This window comes from Myotis lucifugus, unplaced genomic scaffold, assembly GCF_000147115.1.
Source record: "Myotis lucifugus unplaced genomic scaffold, Myoluc2.0 scaffold_151, whole genome shotgun sequence".
Taxonomy (NCBI): domain Eukaryota; kingdom Metazoa; phylum Chordata; class Mammalia; order Chiroptera; family Vespertilionidae; genus Myotis; species Myotis lucifugus.
Genome location: NW_005871199.1, coordinates 1,025,358 through 1,039,206, shown reverse-complemented (window position 1 = coordinate 1,039,206; position 13,849 = coordinate 1,025,358). Strand labels below are relative to the sequence as shown.

At 49.6% G+C, this 13,849-nt stretch overlaps 1 protein-coding gene and 1 long non-coding RNA gene across 6 annotated transcripts; one reads left to right on the top strand and one right to left on the bottom strand.

The window, feature by feature from the left end:
- Window positions 1-337: 337 nt before the first annotated feature.
- LOC102424629 (protein S100-A7) lies at window positions 338-3,419 on the bottom strand. 4 transcript variants are annotated; one of them, XM_014461223.1, is made up of 4 exons: window positions 3,262-3,323; window positions 2,887-2,897; window positions 1,506-1,663; window positions 338-585 (listed from the first exon to the last, which is right to left on the bottom strand). In XM_014461223.1, the coding sequence occupies exons 1-4, from the start codon at window positions 3,306-3,308 to the stop codon at window positions 403-405; spliced, it is 399 nt and encodes a 132-aa protein (XP_014316709.1). In that variant the 5' UTR covers window positions 3,309-3,323; the 3' UTR covers window positions 338-402. The 4 variants fall into 4 exon arrangements, with proteins under 4 accessions (XP_014316709.1, XP_014316710.1, XP_014316711.1 ...); XM_014461224.2 differs by lacking the exon at window positions 2,887-2,897 and having other exon boundaries at window positions 403-585; window positions 3,262-3,419; XM_014461225.2 differs by lacking the exon at window positions 3,262-3,323 and having other exon boundaries at window positions 403-585; window positions 2,782-2,903.
- A 3,269-nt stretch (window positions 3,420-6,688) lies between these two features.
- LOC111827313 lies at window positions 6,689-11,607 on the top strand. 2 transcript variants are annotated; one of them, XR_002830823.1, is made up of 3 exons: window positions 6,689-7,116; window positions 7,257-7,666; window positions 9,334-11,607. It is a non-coding gene; the product is annotated as an uncharacterized LOC111827313 (long non-coding RNA). The 2 variants fall into 2 exon arrangements; XR_002830822.1 differs by having other exon boundaries at window positions 7,257-7,725.
- The last annotated feature ends 2,242 nt before the right edge of the window (window positions 11,608-13,849 follow it).

Sequence of the window (13,849 nt, the reverse complement as noted above, 5' to 3'; positions counted from 1 at the left end):
AGGCACCATGTTCACACCACCCTCGGCTCCTGCTCCCTGCAGGTCCTGGATCGCCCGATGGTGATCGCGGCTTGAGAAGGAAAAGCATGGCTGGGCCAGCAGAACGCTCTGCACTGCTGACCCTGGGACCTGGCACGCTGGCTGCACTAGGGAGCAGGGGCAGAGGTGGACAGAGGCCCTGCTGACAGAGGTGGTCACTTATGCTGGGAGCCAGAGGGAAGGCACCCTCCTGGCACATTCCTGGGTAAGTCCCCCCATGGAGAACCCACAATTACATTCACCAAGAAGGGGCGGTTCTGACAGCATAAGTAGCCAAAGAAAAGCAGGAAACAGGCTGTATCTGGGCAAAAGACACACTTTATTGTTTCTTGTGGTTTCTGGGGGCCTCAGGCTGGGCTGGGCTCAGTGTCCTCCACCGGGACAGGGCGGGGTTACGGAACAGAGCGGGGTTCCGTGGCTCTGATTGTGGTAGTCCGTGGCTATGACTCCCAACACCGACAGAAACTCGGAAAACTCGATCTTCTTATCCTTATTCTTGTCCTTTTCCTCAAAGATATGGTCCAAGAAATCATTGCCCTTTTTGTCCTGTGGGAAAGACACGAAACAAGACAAATTCAATCCCAAAAGTGTTATGGGTAGAATAGGAGGAGAAGGAGGCAGAGAGGGGGAGAGAAGACCTGCGGCTGCACAGGTGTAGCTGGTGTGAGTCAGTGGGGGGTCCTGGGGATGCGGGTGGGCGGGGGGGGGGGGGGTTAGCATTACCCTGGAGGGCACTGAGGGAGATTCCTTGGGCCAAGTGTCAACATGAATGAAAAACCTAGTAGTGGGGAGGCACTGATCAATGAGCTGGTGGGTGGGTGGTCTTTAGACCCAGACCCACTCCCCCCACCCACTTCCAGGACCCCATCTACCTAAGTTTTATCCAGAAATCCAAAATAGGCCCTACCCCTTGTCTCTTCATTCCTAACCCTCCTCTCCTATCTCCTGTTTGCCTTCCTGAATCTTCCATGCTCAGTGCCCTCTTGCTCACCTACTCTCTGTGTCACCTAGTAGCCTCTCCTTTTATAATCAGTTCAGTTCATTCTAACTGTCACACTAAATCAGGTCTATCAATGAGCTCTTTCACTGTAATGAAAGGTGTTAAATTTTATCAGCCATGGGATGTCTATCACCTTCCCTTGGATCTCAGAGAACCGAATGGAGGCTTCTGGAGGCAGAGCCTGAGCCTCTGGGCTTCAGTCTCCTGGATGGAGAGTGACAAGTGGGAGGGAACCCATTCTTTACTCTCCTATTTCACCACCTGATAACTACCCTTGATCTCCAGATGCCTTTACACTTGGCCACATGTGTCATCTCTTTCATCCTGATAATAAGTCAGGAAAGTCCTCTTAGGCCTTTTTGCAGATGAGAATATTGAGGATCAGAGAATGGGGTTGACTTGTCCAAGGTCCCACAGCAAAGTGTCCTCTGCCACGCCAGGACCTGGAGAAGTCACCCAGACTTACACAGGCTTTGAGGAATATAGGGAAATTCTCCCTCAGCATCTTCAGCAGGCCCCGCTTGTCAATCTTGTCATCGGGTTTGGTGTATTTGTGGAACAGGACAACCAAGTCCATCATGGACTTCTCAACTTGAGTTTGACTCATCTTGGTTTTCAAGGAAGCTGCCAGAGAGAAAGACGGGGACCTTTGTTATCCTTCCCCCCAGGTGAGGGTCCCTAAGTCAGGACAACGGGGTGGGAACTGAGCATCCAGTGAAGTGAGGCTCAGGTGGGAGCAGAAGGAACTGTATCACCCTAGGAGGTGGGATGAGATGCTCACAAGGAGGAGAGCGTGACCAAGGCCATGAAGGTCAGGGCCCAGAAGAGATGGGGGAGAACACAGAAGCCCACTGTGGACGGAACCACAGGAGGCAGAAGCAGAGAGGGTAGGGGTCAACCACACGGAAAAGGACTAAAGTCTTAGTTGGGACCTGAGCCAACTAAGGATGACTCCACTCTTCAAAGAACATCAAATCCATCTCCTCCAGGGTCAACATCAGGGTTGGAGTCACCGAGACAAAATAACTTCCTGACTAGTCTGGTCTGACCCACCCTGAGCTGCTCTTGGAACAAGATCCCAGAGGAGCCCATCCTGAACATAAAGCAAGCTGTCAGTGAAATGGGCCCTGGAGGCTCCCAGCGGGGAGTGGAGTAGGATGGTGAGTGTGAACAGAGAAGCACAGCCCTGTCCTGAGCTCCCACAGAGGTTTTCCTAGACCATCCCCACCAGTGGGAAGAAGGGACTGCTGAACAGAATTGGCATCATATTTGAAATAAACAGAAATACCTGCTTCAGTTTTAGACTCTTGGGTGGAATGTGGGGAGTTAGGCTCCTTCAGATGACCTTTGTACCTCCCTGCTCTCTGGAACCCCAAGGCTAGACCACATTTAAGTAAAGAGGTCTGACTTCCCAAAGCCAGTACCTCCACCAACAGTCTGGACCCCAAGCAGAGAAATGGGACAGTGCAGCCCTCACACCCCAGACTTTCCAAAGCACCCAAGAAACGTGCATGGATCACACATGTGGGCATCTAACACAAACTACCATTGTCTCCTGATCTGGGAGAAAGATCCTTGCTGCTATGTCCCTAAGTGGAACCACCTGAGGCCTTCTGTCAACTTGACCAAGGCCAGAGCTGAGCCCTGTGCACAGAAGGTCACTGGTCATTCCCTCAGCTGGGGAGGAGGTCCAAAACCTTAGTTGATGGGTCTCTGATCCATGTAGTGGCAGGTCTTCTCACCAGGGCAAGGTGAGTGGGCATCACTGGCCTGGGTTTAGGAGAAACTTCAAGACTTTGGTAGAGACACCCACTCTCCCAAGGTGGGGATGCACAGTGGGTCCTCACCAAACCGGGGCCTGACAGTCAGGTGAGTCCAGAGAGAAAAGAAGACAAGGAGGAGAGGGAGAGTCATGTCCTCCGCTCCCACCAGGGACGTTTCCAAAGAGTTGTCACAGAGGAGCCAACAGAGCAATGGGAGCATCGGTGCAGTCATCGTATAGATGAGGACCTCAGGACCCCGTGGGATGAAGTCACACGGCCCCATAACAGGCAGAGCCCCGTTACAGGCAGAGCCCCATTACAGGCAGAGCCCCATCACATCTGGACCCAGGCTCCTGAATCCCCTCTCATCACTGCTTTCCCTACTCCTACAGACAGCAGAACACACTGGGCCCTGAGCACCCCCTCTTACCCCCGGCAATGAGTCAGGTGCATACTTACCAGAGCTGACAGGTATCACTGAGGAGAAGGATGAGTGTGTTATGCATTTGAGCAAAGACTGGTCCCTTTATAAGGCTCCGTCTGGCTCATCCCAGGATCTGGGAGCCCTGGGGTCATGTTTTCTGTCTCCTTCCTGGACCATTGCCCCACTCAGGTGAGTGTGACACACCTAGGAGTGTGTGTTCAGCATGTCCCAGTAAAATCCCAGGCAACTCCCAAAGGACAACACCTAGAGCTTTCTTCTGTCCCTTACTTAACCTGGGGCTGGGGTGGGGAACACAGTGGGATGTGTCATAATAGGACAGAAAATTTGGTAGAGAAAACTGGGTTTCTGAACATAAAAAGGATGGGACTCTGAAAGGCAGCATGGTCTGTGTTTACTCATCACTCAGTCCTTCCACAGTTTGTTCTGACATCTAACACAACTCTCTCCAGGTTAATAAGTCCTTACCTGTGCCAGGCATCACCTTACCTTCTGTATTGATATGCCTCTTAAACCTTCATAACCTTATGAGATGGTGCTGTTACCCTCATGTCGAGAATGTGGAATTGAGGTAAGCAAAGTTCCTATGTGCATGAGGCTAATAGACAGCAAGGTCAAGATATGATCCCAGAAAAGCCTGATTCAAAACCTCACTCCTAACCCCACTACAAGACCTCTAGGGTCACTGCAGGGCCGGTGAACTCGAAGTCCAGAGAGGGAGGCAGGGTCGTCTTCATGTGGGGTCCTCACTGGAGCGCTAGGAGGGAAAGAGGTGGCATGACCCACAGTGACAGACCAGGGAACACAGAGAGAACAGCACATCACCTGCAGGTGAGGGAAGACACAAGGTCAGAGCTCTGAGTTCTGGCGTTAGCCCCACACTCTTGAACTTCACTTTGCAGCTCCAGGGGCTTCCTGGGCCCACCAAGGAAGCCACTGTCTAGACTCAGGGATGGTGACCACCATGAAATGAGCCAGCAGGAAATTAGGCAAAGTTGCCTCCCTACCCATGATGATGCCTTCCTATAAATTCCTCAGTGATGTTCCTCTTTCCCTTATGCAAAACAGTCTGCTTAAGAGTCAGTGGCCATGCCCTGGGGTCTGTTGTGTCCCAACCTGCTGTGGAAACTCTAGTTCAGGTGCAGGAGACAGGAGCTCGGAGTTCAGGATGAAGCCTGGGAACCTCTGGGGCACGGCCCTGCTGACTCACTGAGGACTTCTTGTTCCTGCTCTCTGCTCCCCTTAGAACATCCTCCCCTGAGTGAGGGGACTGCTCAGGCATCGGGCACCCTGGGACCAGGCCCACCGCTGAGCTCCCAGGTCAGGCCCTCCCAATGCACTGGGCCTCCAGGCAGCTCCTTTCTCTCCCCAGTTATGTCCACATCTGCACCAGCACCAGATCTCTCTGGTCACTGGCTTAATTGTATGGTATTCCTTTGTGTGGATGTGACGTAATTTTCTATAATTCTGCTTCAGATACCACATGCTCTTCATTTTCTTGTCTTCTTTTGGATGGTTTCCAGCTCAGGTGACCAGGGATTTTGACCTCTGACCTCATGTTCCCCTGGGGATCGGCCATCCTGCTTGGTGAGGTATGTGGAAAGGGCCCAGGGCAGGCCCTGGTTCTGTACGTCCTGGGTGTTCAATGAATGAGAGGGGGATGAGCCCAGGCCCCAGGGACCAACTTCAAAACAACTCTGTTTGCTGTGAGAGACACTAGTGTTCCCAACTCTTGTGACTGACAGCCAAGTCCCACCCCAGCATCTCCCTTATCAGTCACCACCACCAGAAAGGCTGTAGGTATCTTCCAATCCCTGAGCCAAAAGTCCTTTGGCAACATGGGCTACACACCCAGGTCCATCACTTGGAGCCATCTCGCAAGCATTCACTGTTTATCCTGAGCCTCTCTTTCATTCATCCCAATGGACTCTGGACCCCAGCTGTCCTTGGCTGTTTAGAGCTGAGACCTGGACCATTTGTTCAAGGTACAAAATTTAAGCACTCACTGTGTTTTAGGATGAACATATGGCAAGAAAATTTTATTACATATGTATCTCTTCTCAATGCTCACACTTTAGAAGGGAAGACAAAAAGAATAAAATAGAAACTGTGGATGCTGGAGATGTACAGTGACACACTGTATAACCCCAGGAGGGAGGGGTAACTTTCTGAGGAGGAGAGGTGGACCGAGATACCTTAGATGAGGCATTTGAATGAACTTCAACACCTAGTGTTCAAGCAAGCAAACCAGGGAAAGAGATTCCAGACCTTGACATGTGAGCAAAACTACAGCTCAGAACAGACATGACATCAGGAGGACAGAAACACGTCTAGAGCCAAAAGTGTGAAAGTGAGAGGTTTGGGAGAGGCACCAACTATGTCCAACCCAGTACCCAACTCCTCTTCTGAACTAACAGAGCCCAGTTTTGCTTGGGGTTTAGGGTGCCCAGTACCCCCATGTGCGTCTGGTCTCCTCTAAGCCATTCTGACAGTCCTGTCCTTGCTTTCCCTATGCCCCTTGCAACCAAGAGTGAACATGTGTCCCACCGGTTCTGCCCAATGAAACTGAGTGATGCTGGGCCAGGCCTCTGGGACTCTGCTTTTCTGACAGGAGGGCACAGGGGGAGCTGGCCCTGCCATGCCTCACCCCATGCCTGGGTTGCTGGTCCGGGACACAGGCAGTCATCACAGAAATGTTCCTTCCCGTAATGTCACTATCAAGCCCCACCTATCACGTGAGCCTCCTCTAATTGCTAGCCATCAATAATAGCATTCATCTGACCTGTGTCTTTATTTGCTTCGTGGAAGTTTCTGGTTTTTGTTTTCTTTTGTTTTGTTTTTTGTCCCGTCAGTCTGAAGGGACAAAATACCTTACTCAGCCTTGGTATGGGAGTGTCATTTCTGTCTTTAACCTCAGAGCTGAGCAGGAGGCCAACCACAAGAGGAGTTGCTGGGACAGTGGTTTTATGAAAGGGGATCTGCCATAAGCAGAAAAGAACTTCAAGTCTCACTGCTTCGGGGCAAGAAGAATGGGCTCCTGCTGAGCGGGGTAGAAAGAGGGAGTCAGGAGAGTGAAGGAAGGCTGGACGGAGGGCAGGAAGGTAACACTAGATAGAGAATGAGAGTTCAGGACCAGAGACAGCGTAGCTCCCTGTATTTCTTTCCTATTCTGTAACAAATTGGCACAAACTTGATGGCTTAAAACAATGCAAATATATAACAGTTCAGGAGGTCATAAGTCCCAATGAGCTAAAATCAAGGTGTCAGCAGGGCCATGTTCCTTTCCGATGCCCTAGAGCAGCGGTTCTCAACCTGTGGGTCGCGACCCCTTTGGGGGTCAAACGACCCTTTCACAGGGGTCGCCCAAGACCATCGGAAAACACATATATAATTACATATTTTTTTGTGATTAATCACTATGCTTTAATTATGTTCAATTTGTAACAATGAAATTGGGGGTCACCACAACATAAGGAACTGTATTCAATTTTAAGAAGTCATTACAATGTAAATACTCCTTTATTACCTGCTGACACTTGGGGGCGACTAATTAGCATCCAGCTGAGAGCAAGGCCCTGGGAAAGACAGGTGAGATTTGAAGAGGAGTTGGATGGAGGGAGGGATGGGAGAGGTCCTAGGTGATACTCTGTCTCCTCCTCGGCTCCCCTGTCGGGAGGACTCCAGAGAAACCACTACCAGCCTTAGGCATGTCTTAAAGCCCCTCCTCACCCTGGGAACCAGGAACCTCACCCTCCACACCCCCGCTCTCAGCCCAGGATCTTGGCTACACCTGCCATACCATAGGCACTGCCCCGCTGGGGAAGGTTTCCTGCCAACGGTTAGCACTTGGATGTTGGCACCAACCAATGCAGGTGAGTCGGATGATCTTACTGCCTAGATATGCCGTGGCACAACCTGCCGCTGTGGAACCCGGCCTCAGGCCCTTCCTCCCTCCACCCAGGCCTTGCTCAAGCCTTTCCCCACCCCAAATTCTGCCCCCTTCCCCCCACAGCTCTACTCCTGATGTCCCTCCACACCACCCCCATCTCAGAGCCCTGCCACCCAGAACTTCACCCCCGATCTGCTACCCAGTTTGTCTCCTGCCTTCTCAGCAGAGGCCGTGTCCTCCTCCTTCAGACTGTACGACCTTTGAGGGTGAGAGCTCTCCTTCCTCCCTGGGTGGTCCTTGGGAGGAGGTTGTGCACTTCCACTGCTGGCACTGATTCAGGGCAGGGCCCAGTCTTCCCACTCAGAGTGGGGGCTCCCTGGGGGCCTCTCCTGCCTCAGTCTATCTCTAGACCCTGCTTCAGACCTCTCGGCCCAGAATGCAGAGGAAGGGAGACACGTGCCCTCATCCCAGCTCCTCAGGGATCGAAGATTGGGGAGGATCCCAACAAGCCAGCAAAGAAAGGAGATGAGCAGGTCAGCTTTCAGTGTTGCCAAGAGCTGGCATGGTGTGATCCCTCAATTGGCAATTATTGGTAAGCTACTCAGAGCCAGGTCTAATCCAACTAATACGGACTCTTCCCACAACCTCACCTCAGCAATTTAGCTGGATTTGCACGTAGCTACAGTCAAAAGAGGCACAAATCTGATTCCAGTGGCAGCTAAGCTTTTCTTAAAGGGCTCAATCATAAAAATATCATAAAGAAATCTCCAGAAAGTTTTACCAGAAGCCATTTCCTCTCCCGGAAATTTCACGGTCTCGGCACAAAAATCTCTCCAGCTCTCTCATCCAGCTCCCTCACTGCCTCACTCTCCCCACCCCCTCGTCCTCCACCACGTTCCTGGTCACTAATGGCATAATGACCTCAAAGTTCATCCATGTTGTAGCATGTGTCAGAATTTCCTTCCTTTTTAAGGCTGAATGATATTTTATTGCATGTATGTACTCTGCTTTGTTCATCTCTCCATTGATAGACACTTGGGTTGCTTCTACCTTTTGACTATTGTGAAGAATGTGGCTATGAACATGGGTGTGCAAATAACTTTTTGAAACCATGCTTTCAATTATTTTTGAAAATAGGAATTGCTGATAATATGGCAATTCTGTTTTTATTTATTTTTTGAGGAAACTCCATACTGTTTCCATTTTACATTCCCACTGGCAGTGCACAAGGGTTCCAATTCTTCACATCCTCCCCAACACTTATTATTTTCTATTATAGAATCATATGGTTTTTATATGTTTAATATTTTGAGGAACTGCATATTGTTTTCCACAGCAGCTACACCATTTTACATTCTTACCAACAGAGCACAAAAGTCCCAATTTCTCCCTATCCTTATCAACACTTGTTTTTTTTTTTTAACATTAGCCATCCTAATAGTGTGAGGTGATATCTCCTTGTGGATTTGATTTACACTTGCATTTCCCTAAATGCTAGTGATGTAGACCATCTTTTCATGTGCATATTGGCCCTTTGTGTATCTTCTTTAAAGAATTGTCTATTCAAGTCCTTTGCCTATTTTTTAAATTGGCTTGTTTATTTTGTTGTTGTTAACTGATAGGAGTTCTTTATATATCGTGCATATTAACCCCTTATCAGATATATAATTTGTAAATATTGTCTCCTGTGTCATAGGTTGCCTTTTCACTCTCTTGATTGTGTCTTTTGATGCACAGTTTTATTTTTGTTGTTGTTGTTGTTGTTGTTGTTGTGTGTGTGTGTGTGTGTGTGTGTGTGTGTGTTAGTTAATCCTCACCCGAGGCTCTTTCTGTGGGCTGATGCTCTAACCACTTAACAACACCAGCCATGGCATTTCTTTTGCTGCATGAGCTTTTGGTGTTGTATCCAAACAATCATTGCCAAATCCACTGTCAGGAAGATTTCCTCCCATGTTTTCTTACGAGTTTTATCGTTTCAGCACTTGCATTTAGGTCTTTGGTAATTGTTTGTATCTTAAGCTGGTGGGTAATTTGGGCGTCCTTGTGTTATCTGTTACATGGAGTGGTGGGTGTGTGCATAGGTCTTCCTTTGCTCCTCCTGCTTTTCTAAGACCATCCGAGATGAGGTCTGGTCAAGCTCTCCTTGTCAGTGTCTCTGGGGCTGCTACCTAGAAACCCACACGTGTATATCTTACAACAGATATTGCCTTCTTCTCTGTCTCTCAGGTAAAACCACGTAGGAAGCAAATGTCATCTAAAGAATGGGGTATTTACCCCATCCACGTGCTTGTCACCCGAAACACCAAGAGCACCGAGCTAGAAGTTCTTCTCAAATTACTGGGCGTAAGAGAGGCCAACCAGCCATCCGTGTTGGTAGAATGACACTCCTTTCCACCAACCTCTTCCCCTGAGTCTCCTGCACCAATTCTTGCCCTGGAGTCACCAGGAAAGAAGAAACCCAGAGTCGGGCCTCCTGATGCAAGGGCTTGAACATATTATAAAAATTATAATTAGAACATTCTGGAAGACACACCCTGGAAGGGAGCTCAGATGTGCCAATGTTTTCACTATCTTAAAATCACACGAGCCAAGTGCCAGGCTCATGATGCAAGGGTTTTGTGTGATGGAAAGACGTGGGAGACACTGTTCCTCTGCTAAAGAAACAACCTAGTGAAGGCAGCCGATGTGTGAAATCTCACGGTGAACAACACTAGCCCGAGGGCCGAACACCATGTGCATTCCAGTTCCTCTCCTTCCCCGCTATGTGACCTCGCCAAGTCACTTCTCCTTTCAAATGGGGCTAACAATATTCACTCCACAGAGTCGTTAAGGGTTAAACACGATGATACCTGTAAAGTGGTTAGTAAATAGTTTGATGTGTGGCGAAGGTGATAGCAGCAATAGCAGCAGGACCATGCGATGGCATCAGGCTTACATTCACTTCCACCTACATCTAAGCAGCAGAGGAAAAGGGCCAATTAAAACAGTGCTAGAGACTCTGCCTGGGTGTGAAGTGGGAGGTGGGACACCCCAGCGCCTTGGACCTTCTCAGCTTCCCTGGGTGATCATCTCACTGAACAGAGAACATCATTAACGATAAAGAAACATCCCTGTCACACAACACGGCATCTCACCCCAAGCCAAGTGCCTCATCTGAGGAAACAGCCATCCTTCCCAACAACTGAAACACGTGTCTGTGTTAAACTTACCGAGAAAAGGCATGGCAATCTCCAATGGAACATCTTGAAGGACTTCCAAGGATACAAATAGTTCACGCTTATATAGGGTTTACTTGGTGTCAGGTATTGTTCTAAGGGCGTTCTGCATTTTAATTCCTTTAACCCTCACACTACATGGAAGAGGTAAGAACTGTTATTGTCTCCCCACTTTATAGATGTGGGAACTGAGGCACACTGGGGTTAAGTAACCTGCCCAAGATCACATAAGTAGTAAAGGCAGAGCCTGGATTTGAACTCAGACAGTCTATCGCTAGATTCAACGGTCTTAATTGCTAGACTTTAGTACCTATTTTAAATATGCTTATTTTTATGTCTCATGCTACCTTCTTTGTGAGTCATGACTCAACAGTAGCAGAAGTGGCAGTGGTAGTGGCAGTTGGAGGAGGTGGCAAGAGGGTCAGTCATGATCAGAGTTCAAGGGCATGAATGGGGACATTCAACCACTAGAGTGAAGCTGCAAAAGCTGAGGGCTCTAAATCCAACCTTGAAATTCATGAAAGTTCTCCCTTGATCCTAAAAGTTGAGCTGTCCTTTTCCTTCTGGGTCCAGACGTGAGGAGGTGCCGAACTGCTGAAACAGGGACCGAGGCTGTTCCCCCATTTCTCACCAGGCAGAGAACAGATCAAACACTGAAACACCACCAGGTGGGCTCCCTTCCTGGAGATTAATTCTTACGTCAATCCTGGCAGCTCTTCACAGATTATAAACCCTTTTAATCCCATTTAGTCTCGGGACAGTAGGATGATTGGATTCTGGTTCTGAGCCAGCCCCACGGTCCAACGTTCATCCCTCTGAATGACTGAATGAGAGGTGACTCACTTTGTTTTGGTTTTTCACTGCTGCTCCTGCTCTTCCCCCTGCACCTGTCAGCAGTCAGGGCAATAGATGTGGACAATGACTAAAAACTCAGGACAAAACTCAGCAAGAAGGGGGAGTGAACAGTCCCAGAGTGCCAATGAGGTGCCAGGCTCTGCTTTAACTCTCTAAATACCCAGTGCCCGTTTCTGGGCGAGGAAACCAAAGATTGAAAGAGGTGGATCTCTCCGAAGTCACACAGAGGCTGAGTTGTGGCTCCAACCGGAGTCAGTTTCCCCACAGCCCGGGACATGCTGCTGGTTTACAGGTGGTGAGACTCAGGCTGGGAGAAATCAAGTGACTCGCCCGAGGCTACACTTCTGGTGAGGCGCAAAACCAAGTCTTTTTTTTATATATATATATTTTTACTGATTTCAGAGAGGAAGGGAGACTGAGAGAGAGATAGAAACATCAATGATGAGAGAGAATCACCGATCGGCTGCCTTCTGCATGCCCCCTACTGGGGATCGAGCCCCCAACCAGGGCATGTGTCCTGACCGGGAATCGAACCCAGGACCCTTCAGTCCGCAGGCCGACGCTCTATCCACTGAGCCACACCGGCCAGGGCCAAAACCAAGTCTTAACAGAGTCCTGAACCCTAACCCCGACACCCATGCCTTTTTTGGAATGTGGGGGCTCTATTTATTCCTGAGAGAAGCAATACTTATGCAATTTGCTGACCACTTAGTTGACAAGCAGGGAATTTTCTGACACACAAGATTGGTTAGGGGGTCCCTGAGGTGAGGCTTTAGGGTGGGAAATCCCAGTGTATGGAGGTTAGGTTCTGGAGGAAAACACACCCTCACCCCCAAACATGTTTAAAAGGTCCCATCTCAAGCCCAAGATGAGTTATCTCACCTCCATCCAACTCTGTGTTCAGTCCAGGCCCTGGGGTACAGCCCTGCCCAGGCCGGCGTTCCAGGTGCCAAAGGAGGGTAAGGTCCCCACTCAGCCCACTGGCCCCCCAGGGGCTCTGGGACCTCCTGGGGTGGCAAAATGGGCTAACTTTAGGAGACGTGCTATTTTGCTCCTAAATGCTCACCTTTTGGTTCCATCCTTGAATCCTCCTGTTAGGCCCTTTTCCTGCTGAGTGCACCTGGTGCCCTCCCTCCATCTAGCACCCCATCCAGTTATATCCTTCCCCCCTCCCCCAACCCCCACAAAGGCTCTCCAGCACAGGCCTTATCAGAGCATTGGGTCCCCATGTCCTCCCCATCTGACAGGCTCTGCTATTTGCCCCACCTGCCCTGTTCTCCTCTGGCTGCTAAAGGCAAGATGTTAGAATCTGAAAATTCAGGAAAGAGAGAGGGGTTCTGATCCCAGTTCCCCATTCCCACCCTTGTACAGGAGTGTCTGAACTGCAGGGGGGTTTCTCCGCAGAGGAGGATACAATGATACAAACCAGCCTCCACCCTGTGGGTTCAAGGTGGGTCCTTGAGGTTGAAACTGGCAAGAGGAAAAAGAGAGACTGAGGTGGCTTTGATCTCAGATTTAAGTAAACCCCAGGAATCAGGGGGGGGGGCATTCCTCACACCCAATACACAACCACGGTTATGCTTTGGGACCCAATTTATAGGCCATTTTTAACCCCAAGAGCTCTCCTCCCCTTCCCCCTGCAAGCCCCAAGAATTTGGTTTTCTTCCTCTCCTCTGTGCCAACTCCTTCATCCTTGGGGTTGCAGCAGTCATCCTCAGTGGTCAACCATCCACCAGTCCCCTCCCCCACTTCCATGACCAAAGCTGAAATGCCAAAAACATTCCAAAGCTTCCTTTGCATGTAGAAGGGGCCAGTGGAACCAGGTCTGGCCAGTGATCTTAAGAAAAAGTCTTCTGGGGAGGTTATGAGAAAGATTTCCTGCTTTGGAAAGAAAAGGATATTGGCAGACTGTGTCCCCTGCCCTTCCTTCTTACTGTAGCTACTGTCACTGGAGGAGCTTTGCTTATTGCCGCTGAGCACCTTTCTTGAGGGGAGCGAAAAGAATTGCAGAGTAACTGGCATAGTTGAGCAGCAGAATTAACCAAAGCAAGACCCTCTGACATCCAGATTTTTTGTTATATGAGATAATAAGCCTCTATTTATAACTTTAAATTGGTTATTCTGTGTTTTTGCAACCAAAAGTATCCTCACTGCTACAGAGTGCTCCTTCCCAGCTGCCATCCTTGTAGCAGCCCAGACACCAGACATCATCCAGAAATCCCAACCGCTCTCCGGTCCAGGGGCCCACTTGGGCTGCACTCCTGCCTCCTGTTATATCACTCACGGAAGAAGAGACTGAGCAAACACAGGGAAACCTGAGCCTTGAATCAGATCATCAGACCCCAAAGGGAGGTCTGGAGCGATAAGGTCGGGAGAAACGGGGCCCAAATTATCCAGTTTGGCTTTTTCCACTGATGCAGCTTGGCGTCATGTTCCTCCTATCTTCTAAAGAATATAAATATATGTCTACTATCTTCTACATGTGACCTCTTCCTCCTGTAACTTCCTGCTTAGTAGGTCACCGCTTCTGATCTTATCAATTCCAAACCCCTCCTGCCCTTGCCCTCAAGGCTTTCCGCACACAGTCCGCGCCAGCTCACTCTGCTCTGGCCTGACAGGTCTCACAGTCCCACCCCACGCCCTCCT